The sequence below is a fragment of the Mustelus asterias genome, unplaced genomic scaffold (assembly GCF_964213995.1).
Source record: "Mustelus asterias unplaced genomic scaffold, sMusAst1.hap1.1 HAP1_SCAFFOLD_528, whole genome shotgun sequence".
NCBI lineage: Eukaryota > Metazoa > Chordata > Chondrichthyes > Carcharhiniformes > Triakidae > Mustelus > Mustelus asterias.
In genome coordinates this window covers 280606-297603 of record NW_027590479.1, presented here as the reverse complement: position 1 = coordinate 297603, position 16998 = coordinate 280606, and the positions used below count along the sequence as shown (strand labels likewise).

The window sequence follows — 16998 nt, the reverse complement described above, 5'->3', positions numbered from 1 at the left end:
TCCTGGGACTGTGATGGAAAGTGGGAGTGGGGGGCGCAGTGACCCCACCCTGACACAAAGTACATGTGGGGAGTCACTGGATTGGATTGGGATGTCCCCTTTACAAAGCAGTTTGTTAACTTCAGGTGGAAAGATTTAGACACTTGGGTGACATTGGGGAAGGCAGCAGGTGAGTGTGAAACTGATCCCGAGAGTCAGCACCTTCAGGGGAGGAGAACTGGGGAAAAAGGTGGAGGATAGTGTTACAATCAATCATAAGAACATAAGAACATAAGAAATAGGAGCAGGAGTAGGCCATCTAGCCCCTCGAGCCTGCCCCGCCATTCAATAAGGTCATGGCTGATCTGACGTGGATCAGTACCACTTACCCGCCTGATCCCCATAACCCTTAATTCCCTTACCGATCAGGAATCCATCCATCCGCGCTTTAAACATATTCAGCGAGGTAGCCTCCACCACCTCAGTGGGCAGAGAATCGTATCAATAGGCCTGCATGAGTTTCCTCCAGGTGCTCCAGTTTCCTCCCACAGTCTGAAAGACATGCTGATTAGGTGCATTGACCCGAACAGGCGCCGGATGGTGGCAATTAGGGGAATTTCACAGTAACTTCATTGCAGTGTTAATGTAAGCCTTACTTGTGACTTATAAATAAACTTTACTTTAGGAAGGAGGGAGTCTGTGGGGACAGAGATTTATAGTTTGAGATGAAGAAGGATTTTGTGTGACATGTATTTACCCTATTAATTCCCCCAACCCATACACTAAGAGGCAATTTGCCATGGCCAATCCACCTAACCTGCACATCTTTGGAGTGTGGGATGAAATTGGAGCACTCTGAGCAAACCCATGCAGACACAGGGAGAACGTGCAAACTCCACACAGAGAGCTGTGGCACAGTGGTTAGCACTGCTACCTCAGAGTGCCAGGGATCCGGTTCAATTCCAGTCTTGGGTGACTGTGTGGAGTTTGCACGTTCTCTCTGTAGCTGCATGGGTTTCCTCTGGGTGCTCAGGTTTCCTCCCACAGTCCGAAAGACATGCTGCTTCGCTGCATTGGCCGTGCTAAATTCTCCTTCAGTGCACCTGAACAGGCGCCAAGCGTGACGACTAGGGGATTTTCACAGTAACTTCATTGCAGTGTTAATGTAAGCTTCCTTGTAACACCTGAGGCCAGAATTGAACTCGGGTCCCTGGCACTGCTGATCACTGTGCCACCCTGCTGCCTGTGTTTTGAGAAATCATATTAAAATCTGGAACTCAGATGGGGATATGGATTGGTGTTGAGTGGGAAGGTCTGGATCAATGCATTACTCCAGAGAGCCAGGAATCAGATTTACAGAATGGATTCCTGTAATAGCAGCAATCCCATTGCTATATGTTGGTCAGACTGAGGAAAGTATTTAAACTGGACACCATAGGGGTGTTAAAAGATAACGTACTCATGGAATTTATGAACTATCTGAAAGAATATTGAGAGCAAAGAAATCAATCTGGAAAATTGTAGTCACTTCACGTTGTTCCAGGAGAGGTGGGATTAGGTTGTGTAGATGTCTGGTTTTACACAGCACACAGTCAGCCTGTGGTTTCACCCTGGATGAAGAATCTCTGAATTGTACCATTCAAATCACTCAATGGGTTTATCAGGGGCCAGAATGTCTGCTCAGAAAGAGGAAGGTTGGTATGAAACCAATGAGAAGTAACACAGACACTCACAGACACCCTCACACACACACTCACAGACACCCTCACACACACACACTCACAGACACCCTCACACACACACACAGACTCTCAGATGCCTCAAAATATCTCCTGTCACCTTATTGTTCTTAGTTTTTTTGAAATAAATCCTGAATGAGTTACACAAATACTTGTTGAGCTTCCCCTGAAAGACATCGATACTGTTCATTTCACTCCCTGTGGTCATGATTTCCATATTCTCACCATTCTTTGGGTGGAGAAATTTATCTTGGATTTCCTATTGGGTTTCTTGGCGACTGTCTTGTATTGATGGTCTCCAGTTTTGCCCTTCTGCACAAGAGGAAACATTATTTCAAAACCTTTTATAATTTTGAAGCCCTCTATTAGGTTCCCCCTCAGCCTTAATTTTTCAAGAAAGCGTGAGCGTGTCAATCCTTTCCTGATAGATAACCAAACACACAGTTTAAAAATCATTTATGGGATGTGGACATCGCGAGCTTGGCCAGCATTTATTGCTAACCTCTGATTGACCTTGAGAAGGTGGTGGTGAGCTGCTTTCTACGTTTCTGATATCATCATTAAAAATCATCTCTGTACGCTTCTCCAGTGCAGAGATATCTTTTTTATAACACGGTGACCAGAATAGCATGCAGTGGTCGGTAAGATTCTTGATCAGGGAGTCACAGGTTATCCAAAAGTGGTTTGAGCTTATCCATGGTTTTAAATTAGAATATTAAGAAGCAACAATTTAAAAATGATACATTGTAAACGGGGGGAAAAAACAGAAGACCCATGGCAGGTGACTGGCTGGGGTCTCAGCACTGATCCTGCATTACCCCAATAATCACTGCCTGCCAGTTGGAAAAAGACCTGTTTAATCTTACTCTATTTCCTGTCTGCCAACAAGTTTTCAATCTCAATACATTCGCCCCAATCCCATGTGCTTCAATTTTTATGAAGAAGTTGCTGTGTTGGTGGACGAGGGGAATCGGTTTCACATTTTCTATCTCAGGGCATAATCATCAACAACTTGTATTTACACAGAGTGTTGTGGGGCTGGAGGAGGTTACCGAGATACTGAGGATCTTTTTAAAAATTCATTTTTACTGGATATAGGCGTCACTGGCTGGGCCAGCATTTCTTTCCCATCTCTAACTGCCTCCATTTCAGAAGGCATTTGAGAGTCAACCACATTGCTGTGGGTCTGGAGTCACATGTAGGCCAGACCAGGTAAGGACAGCAGGGTTCCTTTCTTAAAGGACATGACTGAACCAGAGTGGTTTTGACGACGATCAACAATGGTTAAGGTTTGTCATTAGACTTTTAATTGAAGATTTTAATTGAATTCAAATTTCACCATTGCCTGTGGTGGGATTTGAACCTGGGTCCCCAGAGCCTTACCCTGAGTCCAGTGATAATTCCACTGTGCCGCTGCCTCCCCTATTCATCCAATTGTTATTGTTTATCTCAGGGCGCAGAAACAACAGAATCCAACGTTGCCGATCACACATGAAGTCGTCTATGTTTCAGCAGGCTGTAATACTGAGTAAATCCCTTCCCACACATGGAGCAGTTGAACGGTTTTGCCCCAGTGTGAACTCGCTGGTGTCTCTGCAGGCTGGATACCTGAGTGTATCCCTTCCCACACACAGAGCAGGTGAACGGTCTCTCCCCGGTGTGAACTCGCTGGTGTCTCTGCAGGCAGGATGAATCAATGAATCCCTTCCCACACACAGAGCAGGTGAACGGCCTCTCCCCTGTGTGAATGTATTGGTGTCTCAGCAGGCCAGACGACTGAGTGAATCTCTTGCCACAAATGGAGCAGGAGAACGGCTTCTCCCCTGTGTGAGTGCGGCGGTGTGTCCGGAGGCTGGATGACTCCGTGAAAGCCTTCCCACACTTGGAGCAGATGAACGCCCTCTCCCCGGTGTGAACAGGCCGATGTCTCAGCAGGTGTTGTAAAGAAGCAAATGCTTTCCCGCACACAGGGCAAGCGTAAGGCCTCTCCCCTGTGTGAACACGTTCGTGTATCACAAGCTGGGATGAACGAGGAAACCTCTTCCCACACATGGAGCAGAGGAATGGCCTCTTCCCAGTGTGAACTCGCCGGTGCCTCAGAAGATAGTAAGACCGAGTGAATTCCTTCCCACACACCGAGCAGGTGAACAGCTTCTCCCCAGTGTGAACTTGCTGGTGTGTCAGCTGGTCAGTTGATTGAACTTCTTCCTTTCTACACATTGAGGAGGTGAATGGTTTCCCTCCAGTGTGAATACTCTTGTGTGTCAAAAGGCGTGAAAATCGAGTGAATCTCTTCCCACACAGGGAGCAGAGGAAAGGCCTCTCCCCAGTGTGAACTCGCTTGTGTGTCAGAAGATGAGATGAATGAGCGAATCTCTTCCCACAAACAGAACAGGGGTACGGCTTCTCCCCAGTGTGAGTGCCCTGGTGTCTCAGCAGACTAATCCTTCTTTTGAAGGTCTTCTCACATTTAAAGCATTTAAAATGTCTCTTCTGAAAATGAACCAGTTGGTGAACGGTGCAGTGGGAGGACTGAGTGAATCTCTTCCCACACTGGGAGCAGCTGAATGGCCTGTCCTTGGTGTGAACTTGTTGGTGCTCAGTGAGATGCACTGAGTCGCTGAACGACTCCCCACAGTGAGAGCAGCTGAACGGTCTCTCGTGTGTGTGAAGGAGCTGGTGCTCTGCAAGGCGGGAGGACTGGCTGAACCTCTTCCCGCAGTGGGAGCAGCTGAACGGTCTCTTGTCAGTGTGAAGGAGCTGGTGTTGGGCCTGTTCCTCAGAGGTCTCGACACTGTCCCCAGAATCAGAGCTTTGAAGAGGCTTCTCATCAATGTGATCGAGTTGGTGAGCCAGCAGGTTGGACGAACACATGAATTTCTTCCCACACATGGAGCAGGTGAATGAACTCTCACTATTGCGAGCTCGCTGTCGTGTCAGCATGTTTTCCAGCTGTATCAATCCCTCCCCACAGGAGGAGCAGATGAACGGATTCTCACCAGCTTCCTGCTGAGATGGTCAATTAAATCCCTTCAGATGCACAAATTTTCAGATCCCGATGAACCGATTGACTCTGTCAGACGTGAGATTCGATCATCCAGACTGCAGATCCTTCTCTTCAATTTCCTGCAAAATCAGTTTACAAAGAATTACATGGATGGCACAGTGGTTAGTACTCCTGCCTCACAGCACCAGGGACCTGGGTTCGATTGTGGCCTTGGTTACCTGTCTGTATGGAGTTTGCACATTCTCCTCATGTCTGTGTGGGTTTCCTCCGGGTGCTCCGGTTCCCTCCCACTCTCCAAAGATGTTCAGGTTAGGTGGTTGCCCCTTTCTGTCCCAAGATATGTAAGTTAGGGAGATTAGCGGGGTAAATATGTGGGGTTACGGGAATAGCCTGGGTGGGGTGGTCTGAAAGGCCTCGTTCTGCACTGTAGAGATTCTATGAATACATGAGATACACAAAACACAAACAGACCAGTCTAATTTTTAAATTCATTTTTAACGGGGTGTGGGCGTCACCAACTGGGACAGCATTTATTGCCCATCCCCAACTGCCCTCCATTTCACAGGGCATTTGAGAGTCAACCACATTGCTGTGGGTTACATGTAGGCCAGACCAGTTAAGGACGGCAGATTTCCATCCTTAAAGGACATCAGTGAACCAGATGGGTTTTTACGACAATCAACAATGGTTTCATGGTCATCATCAGACTTTTAATTGAATTTAAATTTCACCATCTGCTGTGATGGGATTCGAACCTCGGTCCCCAGAACATTATCCTGGGTCTCTGGGTTGCTAGTCCAGTGATAGTTCCACTGTGCCACTGCCTCCGCCGCCACCCCACCCCTGCCCTGATCTGTACTGGAATTTCTAATCCACACAAATCTCCTCTCATTCTGCTCACCTCAACTCAGCTTTTCAGCTCAACTTTTTAATTCTTTTTCTCTCATGTTCTCATCTGGTTTCCTTTTTAAAGCATCTAAAGTATTTGTCTCAACCACTTCCAGTCGCAGTGAGTTCCATATTCTAACAAGAAATAAATAACTCCTCCTGTTTGATTTATTCGTCTCTGTTGTCTGTACATGGTTCCCAGTATTGGAAACACCAACAAGTGGAAACATTCCATTCACATCCTCCGACTTATCCCATTCAGAAAGCCCATATCAGAAGAGACAACATTTTTCTCTTGGTTTGAGCTTATTGTGTGTAAATCCTCCCTTTCTAACCCCCTGTTTAAGAAAAAGTATCCAAAATCCATCACGATAGAAAATCGCAATATTGTCTCAGGTACAAGTAATTCAGAAAACTATTATTTATTGTGAGGGGAATTGAGTAAAAGCAGGGAAGTTATGTTTCAGTTGCACAGGGCATTGGTTAGACATATCTGGAGCAGTGTGTACATTATTGGTTTCCTTATTTCAGGAAAAATATGAGTGCATATTATTCCTTAACTGCTTTACGAGAAGCAGTTCATAGAAGGTTTAGTAGATTAATACCTGGAATAGGTGGATTGTCTGATGAGGAGCAGTGAGACAGTCTCTGCTTGAGTTTAGCTTCTGCTCGACTTCAAAAGAGTAAGAGGCAACTTAATTTAAACCTTCAAGATTCTGAAAACTCTTGACAGGATGGATATGGAGAGAAGGGTTAAAGCAAATTACTGCGGATGCTGGAATCTGAAACCAAAAGAGAAAATGCTGGAAAATCTCAGCAGGTCTGGTAGCATCTGTGGGGGAGAGAAAAGAGCTGAAGCTTCGAGTCCAGATGACCTTTCGTCAAAGCATAAAAAAGGCATAGAAAGTGGGAGATGTTTACACTGTGAGGGGATGAAAGATGGGTCCAAGCCACAGGAACCAGGGGAAAGGATGCTAATGGCAGTCCATAGAGAGTATAGAAGTGTGAATGACCAAACAGCAGAGAAGCTGAAGAAGTTTTGATGGATGTTGGGGGGGGGGGGGGGGTGGATTGGAGGGAGGAAAAATTGAGAAAAAAGGGGAAAGGCGAAGCAAAGGGGGAGAAAAGGTGCTGCCTGACCTGCTGAGACTTTCCAGCATTTTCTGTTTTGGATCTGGAGAGGATGTTTACTCTCAGGGGAGAATCGAGGGAGTCGCTGTTTTAAAAAACAGCATTGCCCATTGAAAACAGAGATGAGATGTTTTTCTCTCAGAGGGTCATGAATCTTTGGATTCACGTTCTTCAAAAGTGGAAGTAGAGCCTGATTTCAATTAGATAAATCTCTTGGGGTGACAGGGATCAGGGTATTGAATTTGATAATCAGCCATGACAATGAATGGCGGAGCACGCTCGAAGGGCCAAACGGCCGACTCCCAGCTTTTATTTTCTATGTATGTTTCTATGTAAGAAGTCTCACAGCACCAGGTTAAAGTCCAACAGGTTTATTTTGTATTTGCTACCAAATAAGCCTGTTGGACTTTAACCTGGTGTTGTGAGACTTCTTACTGTGTTCACCCCAGTCCAACGCCGGCATCTCCACTCCATGGGCGGCACGGTAGCACAGTGGTTAGCACTGCTGCTTCACAGCTCCAGGATCCCGGGTTCGATTCCCGGCTCGGGTCACTGTCTGTGTGGAGTTTGCACATTCTCCTCGTGTCTGCGTGGGTTTCCTCCGGGTGCTCCGGTTTCCTCCCACAGTCCAAAGATGTGCGGGTTAGGTTGATTGGCCAGGTTAAAAATTGTCCCTTAGAGTCCTGGGATGCGTAGGTTAGAGGGATTAGCGGGTAAAATATGTGGGGGGAGGGCCTGGGTGGGATTGTGGTCGGTGCAGACTCGATGGGCCGAATGGCCTCCTTCTGCACTGTAGGGTTTCTATGTTTCTATGTTTCTATGTAAACATGAGGAGCCTGGGGCTGAAGTGTAACCAAAAGCTGTGTAACCGCTTTCGGTAACTATACAGAGTTTGCAACTCTCACACTGAATATGTACATGGCCCATGGACTCATCGAGGCTGCAAACAGCAGCTGCAGCCTGAGGGTGGGTGAAGCTGTTTAGAAACCTGTTGCTCATTGTGCTATAGGACCGGGAGCTAGGACCTGGAGGGGAAGCAGAAACATGAAGCCCCGCCCACTCACTGTTGCGTCACCAAGACACTGCGCATGCGCTCTCCTCCCTGCTGAATCAAGATGGCGGCCGTTAACCTGAGCTTCGTCTCGGGAAAAAGACCGGAAGCTGCAAACACAGACCGACGGGCTCATTTTCGAGATTTGAGGCCTTGACCAGGTATTTAGGAACCCTCTACGTCCATCCGCCGGTTCCATTGCTCCCTCTATGTTTCCGCATCCTTACCGCCTGCTGATGAGACAGAGGAACTTCTCTCCGATTGCTATCACCCACACTGCGTGCGGCAAACGCCGTTGCTTACTGCGCATGCTCCAGACTGTAACATAACTGCGCATGCGAACCTCTTCCCGTGCGTTTATGGGGACACCTCAGCCCCGCCCCTCATTCACTCCGATTGGTTGGAGGACCAGCTTCTCTTCCTCGGTCCTCCAGCCCCGCCCCCTCTTCCTATTGGTCCGAAGCGGCCGTCAATCAGTCCCCGGGGCATTGTGATGTGGAGCATGCGCAGTGTCATTGCTGTCCTTGGCGCTTGTTTGTCCCGGAGAAGCGGAGTCAGCGTTAGGCGGTGGCTGGGAGGATTTGGAAACACTTTGTGGATCCGCAAACCCTTCAGAATCATTGTCAGCTCCCTGGTTTGCAGCTGCGGGGCTTCTCCCTCCCTCCCGGGAACAGGCCCAGGTTAACGGCCCCATCCTGGCTCAGCCACCGTCTTTTACCAGGACCTCCTCACTGTCTGGAACAAGGTCGCCTCGCGACGCAGCTCTCCCTCGTCAGGAGTAGCGGCTCTCGTGCGAGAGCCGCTGCTCAGGAATCCACTCCTCCAGCCATATAACTTCAGGTGGCTGGCGGAGAGGAGGGTTGTGGACGCCGGGGTGACCAGAATCGGGGACGTGCTCGATGGCGGAGGGGCGGGCTGGATGAGTCCCCGCGTGCTGGCTGAGCGCGCGGGGACATCCGTCCGGCACGCGACCAAAGCCATCCTCGACCTTAGGACGGTCGTGCTCGGCCCTGAAACTGCACGCAATGTCGAGGCGGCGCAGGCGTGCGGTGGGATCCCGCCCGAGCGTTCCCCTGTTCGGGCGGAATTCCACATTGGCCCAAAACCTCAGCCCCCCTCCCTGGGTGAGGTGCCCCACTGCCTGAGCCGCCTCGCGGAAATGTCCTCCGTGCCTTTTTCTACCGCGCGGAGGCGTTTCCTGTGCGGGCTGCTGCTGCACACCTTCCACGACCACCGCCTCGCCTGTCGCCCGGATACACCTTGGCGGGCCTTGTTGCCGCCGGGCGGCGGAGGTCCCCGCTGGAGGTCTCTCTACGGAGGGATCTCCCCCAATTACGTCGGGGACCTGGGGTGGAGGGTGATGCATGCAGCAGTTCCGCACAACCGTAGGATTCACTGGTTCACGGGCTCCGAAGACTGCCCCTTCTGTGGCCTTGTGGAGTCCGTGGACCATGTCTATGTTTTGTGTCTTAGGCTGCACTCCCTTTTTGTTTTCCTGAAGAACCTTTTATTGATGTTTTGTTTGCACTTCAGTCCCACGCTCCTGATCTACGGACACCCGGTGCGGAGAGGGGAGGGTCGGAATGGCGACCTCCTCGTGAACCTGCTCCTGGGCCTGGTGAAACGCGCCATTTACCGGTCCAGGCAGCGGGCAATCGAGGGGGCCGTCCATCCTGACTGTCTGCCCCTCTACCGCGGCTACGTTCGCGGCCGGGTGTCCCTGGAGAGGGAGCATGTGGTGCCCACGGGCGCGGTTGACGCCTTCCGTGCCCGTTGGGCACCGCAGGGGTTGGGGTGCATTATTGACCCTAATAATCACATTTTAATTTGATGTTTTTCAGTTTCCTTTGTACTTTGATTTCTGTTCAGACTGTTCCCCCTCCTTTTGGGGAGCTGCCCCTTTTACTTTGTCCTGATTTAACTTGAGTTTGTTTATTTGTTTTGACCTAAAAGAGGCCAACATCTGTGAGTAAAACACTTTCTTTTCTCCCCTTTCCATTTCTTTTCTCATTCTGGGGGAAATTGGGGACTTGCAGCAACTGAAGGGAAAGGAAGTGAATCCAGGGAGGCTGCAGACTCTGGAAAGGTTGGCCCAGGTCTCTCTCTCTCTCTCTTAAAGACATTGATATAGAAACATAGAAGATAGGAGCAGGAGGAGGCCATTTGGCCCTTCGAGCCTGCTCCGCCATTCATTACAATCATGGCTGATCATCCAACTCAATAGCCTAATCCTGCTTTTTCCCCATAACCTGTGATCCCATTCGCTCCAAGTGCTTTATCCAGCCGCCTCTTGAATACATTCAATGTTTTGGCACCAACTACTTCCTGTGGTAATAAATTCCACAGGGTCAATACTCTTTGGGTGAAGAAATGTCTCCTCACCTCCGTCCTAAATGGTCTGCCCTGAATCCTCAGACTGTGACCCCCAGTTCTGGACTCCATCGCGAATATCCTCCCTGCATCTATCCTGTCTCGACCTGTTAGAATTTTATCAGTCTCTTTGAGATTCCCCCTCATTCATCTGAACTCCAACGAAAACAATTCTAACCTAGTCAATCTCTCCTCCTACATAGAACATAGAACAGTACAGCACAGAACAGGCCCTTCGGCCCACGATGTTATGCCGAGCTTTATCTGAAACCAAGATCAAGCTATCCCACCCCCTATCATCCTGGTGTGCTCCATGTGCCTATCCAATAACCGCTTAAATGTTCCTAAAGTGTCTGACTCCACTATCACTGCAGGCACTCCATTCCACACCCCAACCACTCTCTGCGTAAAGAACCTACCTCTGATATCCTTCCTATATCTCCCACCATGAACCCAAAGTTATGCCCCCTTGTAATAGCTCCATCCACCCGAGGAAATAGTCTTTGAATGTTCACTCTATCTATCCCCTTCATCATTTTATAAACCTCTATTAAGTCTCCCCGCAGCCTCCTCCGCTCCAGAGAGAACAGCCCTCGCTCCCTCAACCTTTCCTCATAAGACCTACCCTCCAAACCAGGCAGCATCCTGGTAAATCTCCTCTGCACTCTTTCCAGTGCTTCCACATCCTTCTTATAGTGAGGTGACCAGAACTGCACACAATATTCCAAATGTGGTCTCACCAAGGTCCTGTACAGTTGCAGCATAACCCCACGGCTCCTAAACTCCAACCCCCTGTTAATAAAAGCCAACACACCATAGGCCTTCTTCACAGCTCTATCCACTTGAGTGGCAACCTTTAGAGATCTGTGGATATGGACCCCAAGATCTCTCTGTTCCTCCACAGTCTTCAGAACCCTACCTTTGACCCTGTAATCCACATTTAAATTAGTCCTACCAAAATGAATCACCTCACATTTATCAGGGTTGAACTCCATTTGCCATTTTTCAGCCCAGCTTTACATCCTATCTATATCTCTTTGCAGCCTACAACAGCCCTCCACCTCATCCACTCCTCCACCAATCTTGGTGTCATCAGCAAATTTACTGATCCATCCTTCAGCCCCCTCCTCTAAGTCATTAATAAAAATCACAAAGGGCAGAGAACCAAGCACTGATCCCTGTGGCACTCCGCTAGCAACCTGCCTCCAGTCCGAAAATTTTCCACCCACCACCACCCTCTGCCTTCTATCAGACAGCCAGTTATCTATCCAATTGGCCAACTTTCCCTCTATCCCACACCTCCTTACTTTCATCATAAGCCGACCATGGGGGACCTTATCAAACGCCTTACTAAAATCCATGTTTCTGACATCAACTGCCCTACCTTCATCAACGCACTTAGTTACCTCCTCAAAAAATTCAATCAAATTTGTGAGGCACGACTTGCCCTTCACGAATCCGTGCTGACTATCCCGGATTAATCCGCATCTTTCTAAATGGTCGTAAATCCCATCCCTAAGGACCTTTTACATCAATTTACCAACCACCGAAGTAAGACTAACCGGTCTATAATTACCAGGGTCATTTCTATTCCCTTTCTTAAACAGAGGAACAACATTCGCCACTCTCCAGTCCTCTGGCACCATCCCCTTGGACAGTGAGGACCCAAAGATCAAAGCCAAAGGCTCTGCAATCTCATCCCTTGCTTCCCAAAGAATCCTAGAATATATTTCATCAGGCCCAGGGGACTTATCGACCTTCAGTTTATTCAAAACTGCCAGTACATCCTCCCTCCGAACAACTATTTCCTCCAGCCTATTAGCCTGTAACACCTTTTCTTCCTCAAAAACATGGCCCCTCTCCTTGGTGAACACTGAAGAAAAGTATTCATTCATCACCTCGCCTATCTCTACTGACTCCATACACAAGTTCCCACTACTGTCCTTGACCGGCCCTAACCTCACCCTGGTCATTCTTTTATTCCTCACATAAGAGTAAAAAGCCTTGGGGTTTTCCTTGATCCGACCCGCCAAGGACTTCTCATGTCCCCTCCTAGCTCTCCTCAGCCCCTTTTTCAGCTCATTCCTTGCTAACTTGTAACCCTCAATCAAGCCATCTGAACCTTGTTTCCTCATCCCTACATAAGCTTCCCTCTTCCTTTTCACATTCCACCTCTTTTGTGAACCACGGTTCCCTCACTCGGCCATTTCCTCCCTGCCCGACAGGGACATACCTATCAAGGACACCCAGTATTTGTTCCTTGAAAAAGTCCCACTTTTCATTAGTGCCTTTCCTTGACAGTTTCTGTTCCCATCTTATGTCCTCTAATTCTTGCCTAATCGCATCATAATTACCTCTCCCCCACTTGTAAATCTTGCCCTGCCGTACGGCCCTATCCCTCTCCATTGCAATAACAAAAGACACCAAATTGTGGTCACTATCTCCGAAGTGCTCTCCCACAACCAAATCTAACACTTGGCCCAGTTCATTTCCCAGTACCAAATCCAATGTGGCCCCACCTCTTGTCGGCCTATCCACATATTGTGTCAGGAAACCCTCCTGCACACACTGCACAAAAACTGCCCCATCCGAACTATTTGACCTACAAAGGTTCCAATCCAAAGGTTCCACATCAGTCCCGCGATTCCCTGAATCAGCCTGGTAAACATCCTTTGCTCCCTCAGCTTGACACATTTATTTGTCTGTCGAAAAGGATGGTCTTTTTCCTCATGTTCACATTAAAGGGCAGCTTTCCCCAGGAGATGGCTGACATTTAAGGAGACAGTAAAGTAATATAGGACAGAGATATGTCTAGTGTTATTATATGGTACCCAGATTAGATATATTATTTATGTTTCTGTAATAAAATACATTTATTATTATTTCTTGCATTGTAATATAATGCTGTAGCGATGTTGTACACTTCCAGTCATAAAGTCATTACAGCACAGAAGGAATCCATTCGGTAACTCGATTCCATGCTGACTCTCTGTATAACATTCCAGTCATGATGTGGAGATGCCGGCGTTGGACTGGGGTAAACACAGTAAGAAGTTTAACAACACCAGGTTAAAGTCCAACAGGTTTATTTGGTAGCAAAAGCCACACAAGCTTTCGAGGCTCTAAGCCCCTTCTTCAGGTGAGTGGGAATTCTGTTCACAAACAGAACTTATAAAGACACAGACTCAATTTACATGAATAATGGTTGGAATGCGAATACTTACAACTAATCCAGTCTTTAAGAAACAAAACAATGGGAGTGGAGAGAGCATCAAGACAGGCTAAAAAGATGTGTATTGTCTCCAGACATGGGAGGTTTTCAGGAGAGGATGGCACCTGTACAAGAGGGAGGGGTCACAACTAAGTTGGAAGGGCACAAATATCCTGGCTGGGAGCTTTGCTAGTGCAGTTCGGGGGGGTTTAAACTAGTATGGCAGGGGGGTGGGGATCAAACTATTAGGTCTATAAGTGTGGTGGCTGGGGACGAGCTTGGGGCTGGGACAAGGCTGGCAAAGAAGAGGAGCACTCTGGGGGAGGACGACCTCACTGAGCCTGGGGGTCTGGAGTGCTTATACTTCAATGCAAGGAGCGTAGCAGGTAAAACAGACGAACTTGGGGCCTTAATGCGCACGAGGAATTTGGATGTGGTTGCATTCCAGTCCCATTCCCACCCTATATCCCCATTCTCCTGAAAGTTTATTTCCTTCAAGTGCCCATCCAGTTTCATTTTTATATAGAATCCTGCCCTGAATTTCTATCCTGTACTGACACTGATGACTTTTGTAACCTCATTTTACAGGATATTGAAAGAGGAATCACAGCCCGAAATCTCAAACGTCACGTCAGATCTGACAGGGTCATATCCCTTGGGAGCTGAATATCATCGGACTTTGAATCTAGAAGGAGAAATGGTTGTCCGGTCTGTCGATTTGAAAAGATTTCAAACATCAGTGTGACTGGAAAAGCACCAACACACTGCCACACTCGAGTGAGAGTGTTCCAGTGCACTGACTAAAGAGCTTTAACCAGTTACACAGCCTGAATAAATATCACACCATTCACAGCAGGGAGAGACGGTACTCGTGTTCTGTGCGTGGACAAGGCTTCAACTGATTGGCCACCCATGAGAGAGGAAAGGACACCTGCACCATGGAGAAACCATGGAAATGTGCGGATTGTGGAAAGAGATACAGAGTCCCATCTCTGCTGGATGCTCATCGGCGCAGCCACACTGGGGAGAGGCCGTTCACCTGCTCTCAGTGTGGGAAGTGATTCACTCAGTTATCCAACCTGCGGACACACCAGCGAGTTCACACTGGGGAGAGACCGTTCACCTGCTCTCAGTGTGGGAAGGGTTTCAGTCGATTATCCAGCCTGCAGATGCACCTGCGTGTTCACACTGGGGAGAGACCGTTCACCTGCTCTCAGTGTGGGGAGGGATTCACTCGGTTATCCACCCTGCAGACACACCAGCGAGTTCACACTGGGGAGAGGCCGTTCACCTGCCCTCAGTGTGGGAAGGGGTTCAGTCAATTATCTAACCTGCAGACGCACCAGCGAGTTCACACTGGGGAGAGACCGTTCACCTGCTCTCAGTGTGAGAAGGGGTTCAGTCAATTATCCAGCCTGCGGACACACCAGCGAGTTCACACTGGGGAGAGGCCGTTCACCTGCTCTCAGTGTGGGAAGGGATTCAGAGTTTCATCCCACCTGCTGAGACACCAACAAGTTCACGAGTGATTCCAGGGGTTGGATTCTGCTGTTATTGTTTCTGCTCTCAATTACATCCAGGACTGCATTTTATTCATTCTCACAGTTGGTCAATGGGGAGGGTCAGAGGGTTTCTTTCTGCTGGACTGGCCGGTCTCATGGCTTTGCCGACAGTGGGCTGATGCTCTGTGCGTCTTGTTGCGAATACTTGGTTTCAGATTTCACAGGGATCACAGAGTGACAGGGTGTGAGGAAGTTCAGAGATATTTAGTCAGCATTTCTGTTTGAAACGCCCCAAATGCCCATCCAATTTCCTTTGTAATTGTTTATTGTCTCCACTTCCTCCACCCTCGTAGGCAGCGAGTTCCAGGTCATTACCATTCGCTGCATCAAAATATTCTTCCTCACATCCCCCCTTCCTCTCTGACCCAAAACCATAAATCTGTGACCCCCCTCATCCTTGTCCCATCAGCTAATGGGAACAGCTTTTCTTTGTCCACCTTATCTAAACCTGTCAGAATTTTGTCCACCTCTATCAAATCTCACCTCAACCTCCTTTGCTCCAAGGGGAACAACCCCAGCCTGACATTGACAATAAAGAACAAACCAACAGAATATGTTAATACCTGAAATCAAATGGGAATGTTTAATTTCTGTTTTAAAGATATTGTGAATATATTGTCCTGGACAATAAAGGAATTGGAATAACTCACCTTGGGTGTGGTTGAATGGAATATATCAATCTGGTATCCACCGACAGTCTCCCTCCCTCACAGCACTGTGGGTGTACTTACACCTCAGGCATTGTAACAGTTCAGGAAGGCAGTGTTGGGGTTGACCATGGCCGAGGAAGCTACATACAGCCACATATTCTGTTATAATTGAAGGACTGCAGATTGAATGTAAGGCATTATGGGACTGGACTATCTTGACCACATTCCTGTGACTGCTCAGTTTCTGCAATCACGGACCATTAAAGCTGCTTAGCAGGGCCCCAACAGAGGACCTGGTGAGAATATTTACTCAGAATGAGTTAGAATTAAACTTATTCCAGGACCGGCTGGTGTTCAGCAGCTGAGATTCCTGAATCTGTAAAAAGGGGGTCTGACCAATCAACAAACAGTACTAGGTAGTTGGTTAAGAAGTTAAAAAGCGTTCTGAACCATTGCTTAACCTATCGTCAATTTGTGATAAGAACTGTGAGGGACTTGTGACCCGATATTTGGTGAAGTGACGGTATACTCCAAGTAGCACTGGACTCAAAACCAGATCTCTGAGAGTAGATTCTAACAGTTATAATCCTACCCAAGCATGGCCAGTGAAAAATCAAAGCTTGAGTGGGGACCAGACAGGTCTCTTACCTGTCATTTGGAAACTAAGAACAAGAAGCTTACAGATAAAATGATTAGAGAATAGAGCCAACGTTTCGATTCTGGATGACACTTTGTAAGAAGCTCATCAGACTCAAAACATTGGCTCTATTCTCTCTCCAAAGATGCTGCCAGACCTGCTGAGATCTTCCAGCCGCTCTATTCTCTCTCCACAGATGCTGTCAGACCTGTTGAGACTTTCCATCATTTTCTGTTTTTGTTTCAGATTCCAGCATCCGCAATATTTCACTTTTATGATAAAATGATTAGTTCTGATTGGAATCCCCACGACCCTCCCGCAAAACAGAGGGAGTGGTGGTAAAGGGAGAAAAAGGATAAGGATGATAAAGTCTGGGTTCTGATTCTCCGAGCCCATGTAGAATTAACAAAATGAGTGAACCAGTTTATAAAGAACAGAAGTTACCCATCCCTAACAAAAACTGATCAAATTAAAATAATTAGGTTGAGGAGTATAACAAAAAAAGATGACGTTTAAAAAAGTTTGTTTTGTTGTTACTGAACTGTATTGTCATTTTGTTGTTACCACACTGTATTCACCTCAATGCTTGTGGAATCTGTGCAGCGAGCAGGAATTGTTTAAACTAAGAGTTTCTTCTTTCATTTTGATCAGCGAGAGGACATTATATTCTGTGAAATCTGCCTCAAGAATAAGGCTGATTGTTCAGTCTGAGTGTGAAAGAAAGATACAGGGGGCGATCTTACCGGCTCGACTCGCCGCTCGATTAGACCGGT

General features: G+C 47.7%; 2 protein-coding genes across 2 annotated transcripts; one reads left to right on the top strand and one right to left on the bottom strand.

The window, feature by feature from the left end:
- Positions 1 to 3004: 3004 nt before the first annotated feature.
- On the bottom strand, positions 3005 to 8079 carry LOC144486943 (uncharacterized). The gene is made up of 2 exons (XM_078204956.1): positions 8023 to 8079; positions 3005 to 4844 (listed from the first exon to the last, which is right to left on the bottom strand). The coding sequence occupies exon 2, from the start codon at positions 4659 to 4661 to the stop codon at positions 3204 to 3206; it is 1458 nt and encodes a 485-aa protein (XP_078061082.1). The 5' UTR covers positions 4662 to 4844; positions 8023 to 8079; the 3' UTR covers positions 3005 to 3203.
- LOC144486944 (uncharacterized) lies at positions 7847 to 15585 on the top strand. The gene is made up of 2 exons (XM_078204957.1): positions 7847 to 7956; positions 13965 to 15585. The coding sequence occupies exon 2, from the start codon at positions 14546 to 14548 to the stop codon at positions 14903 to 14905; it is 360 nt and encodes a 119-aa protein (XP_078061083.1). The 5' UTR covers positions 7847 to 7956; positions 13965 to 14545; the 3' UTR covers positions 14906 to 15585.
- The last annotated feature ends 1413 nt before the right edge of the window (positions 15586 to 16998 follow it).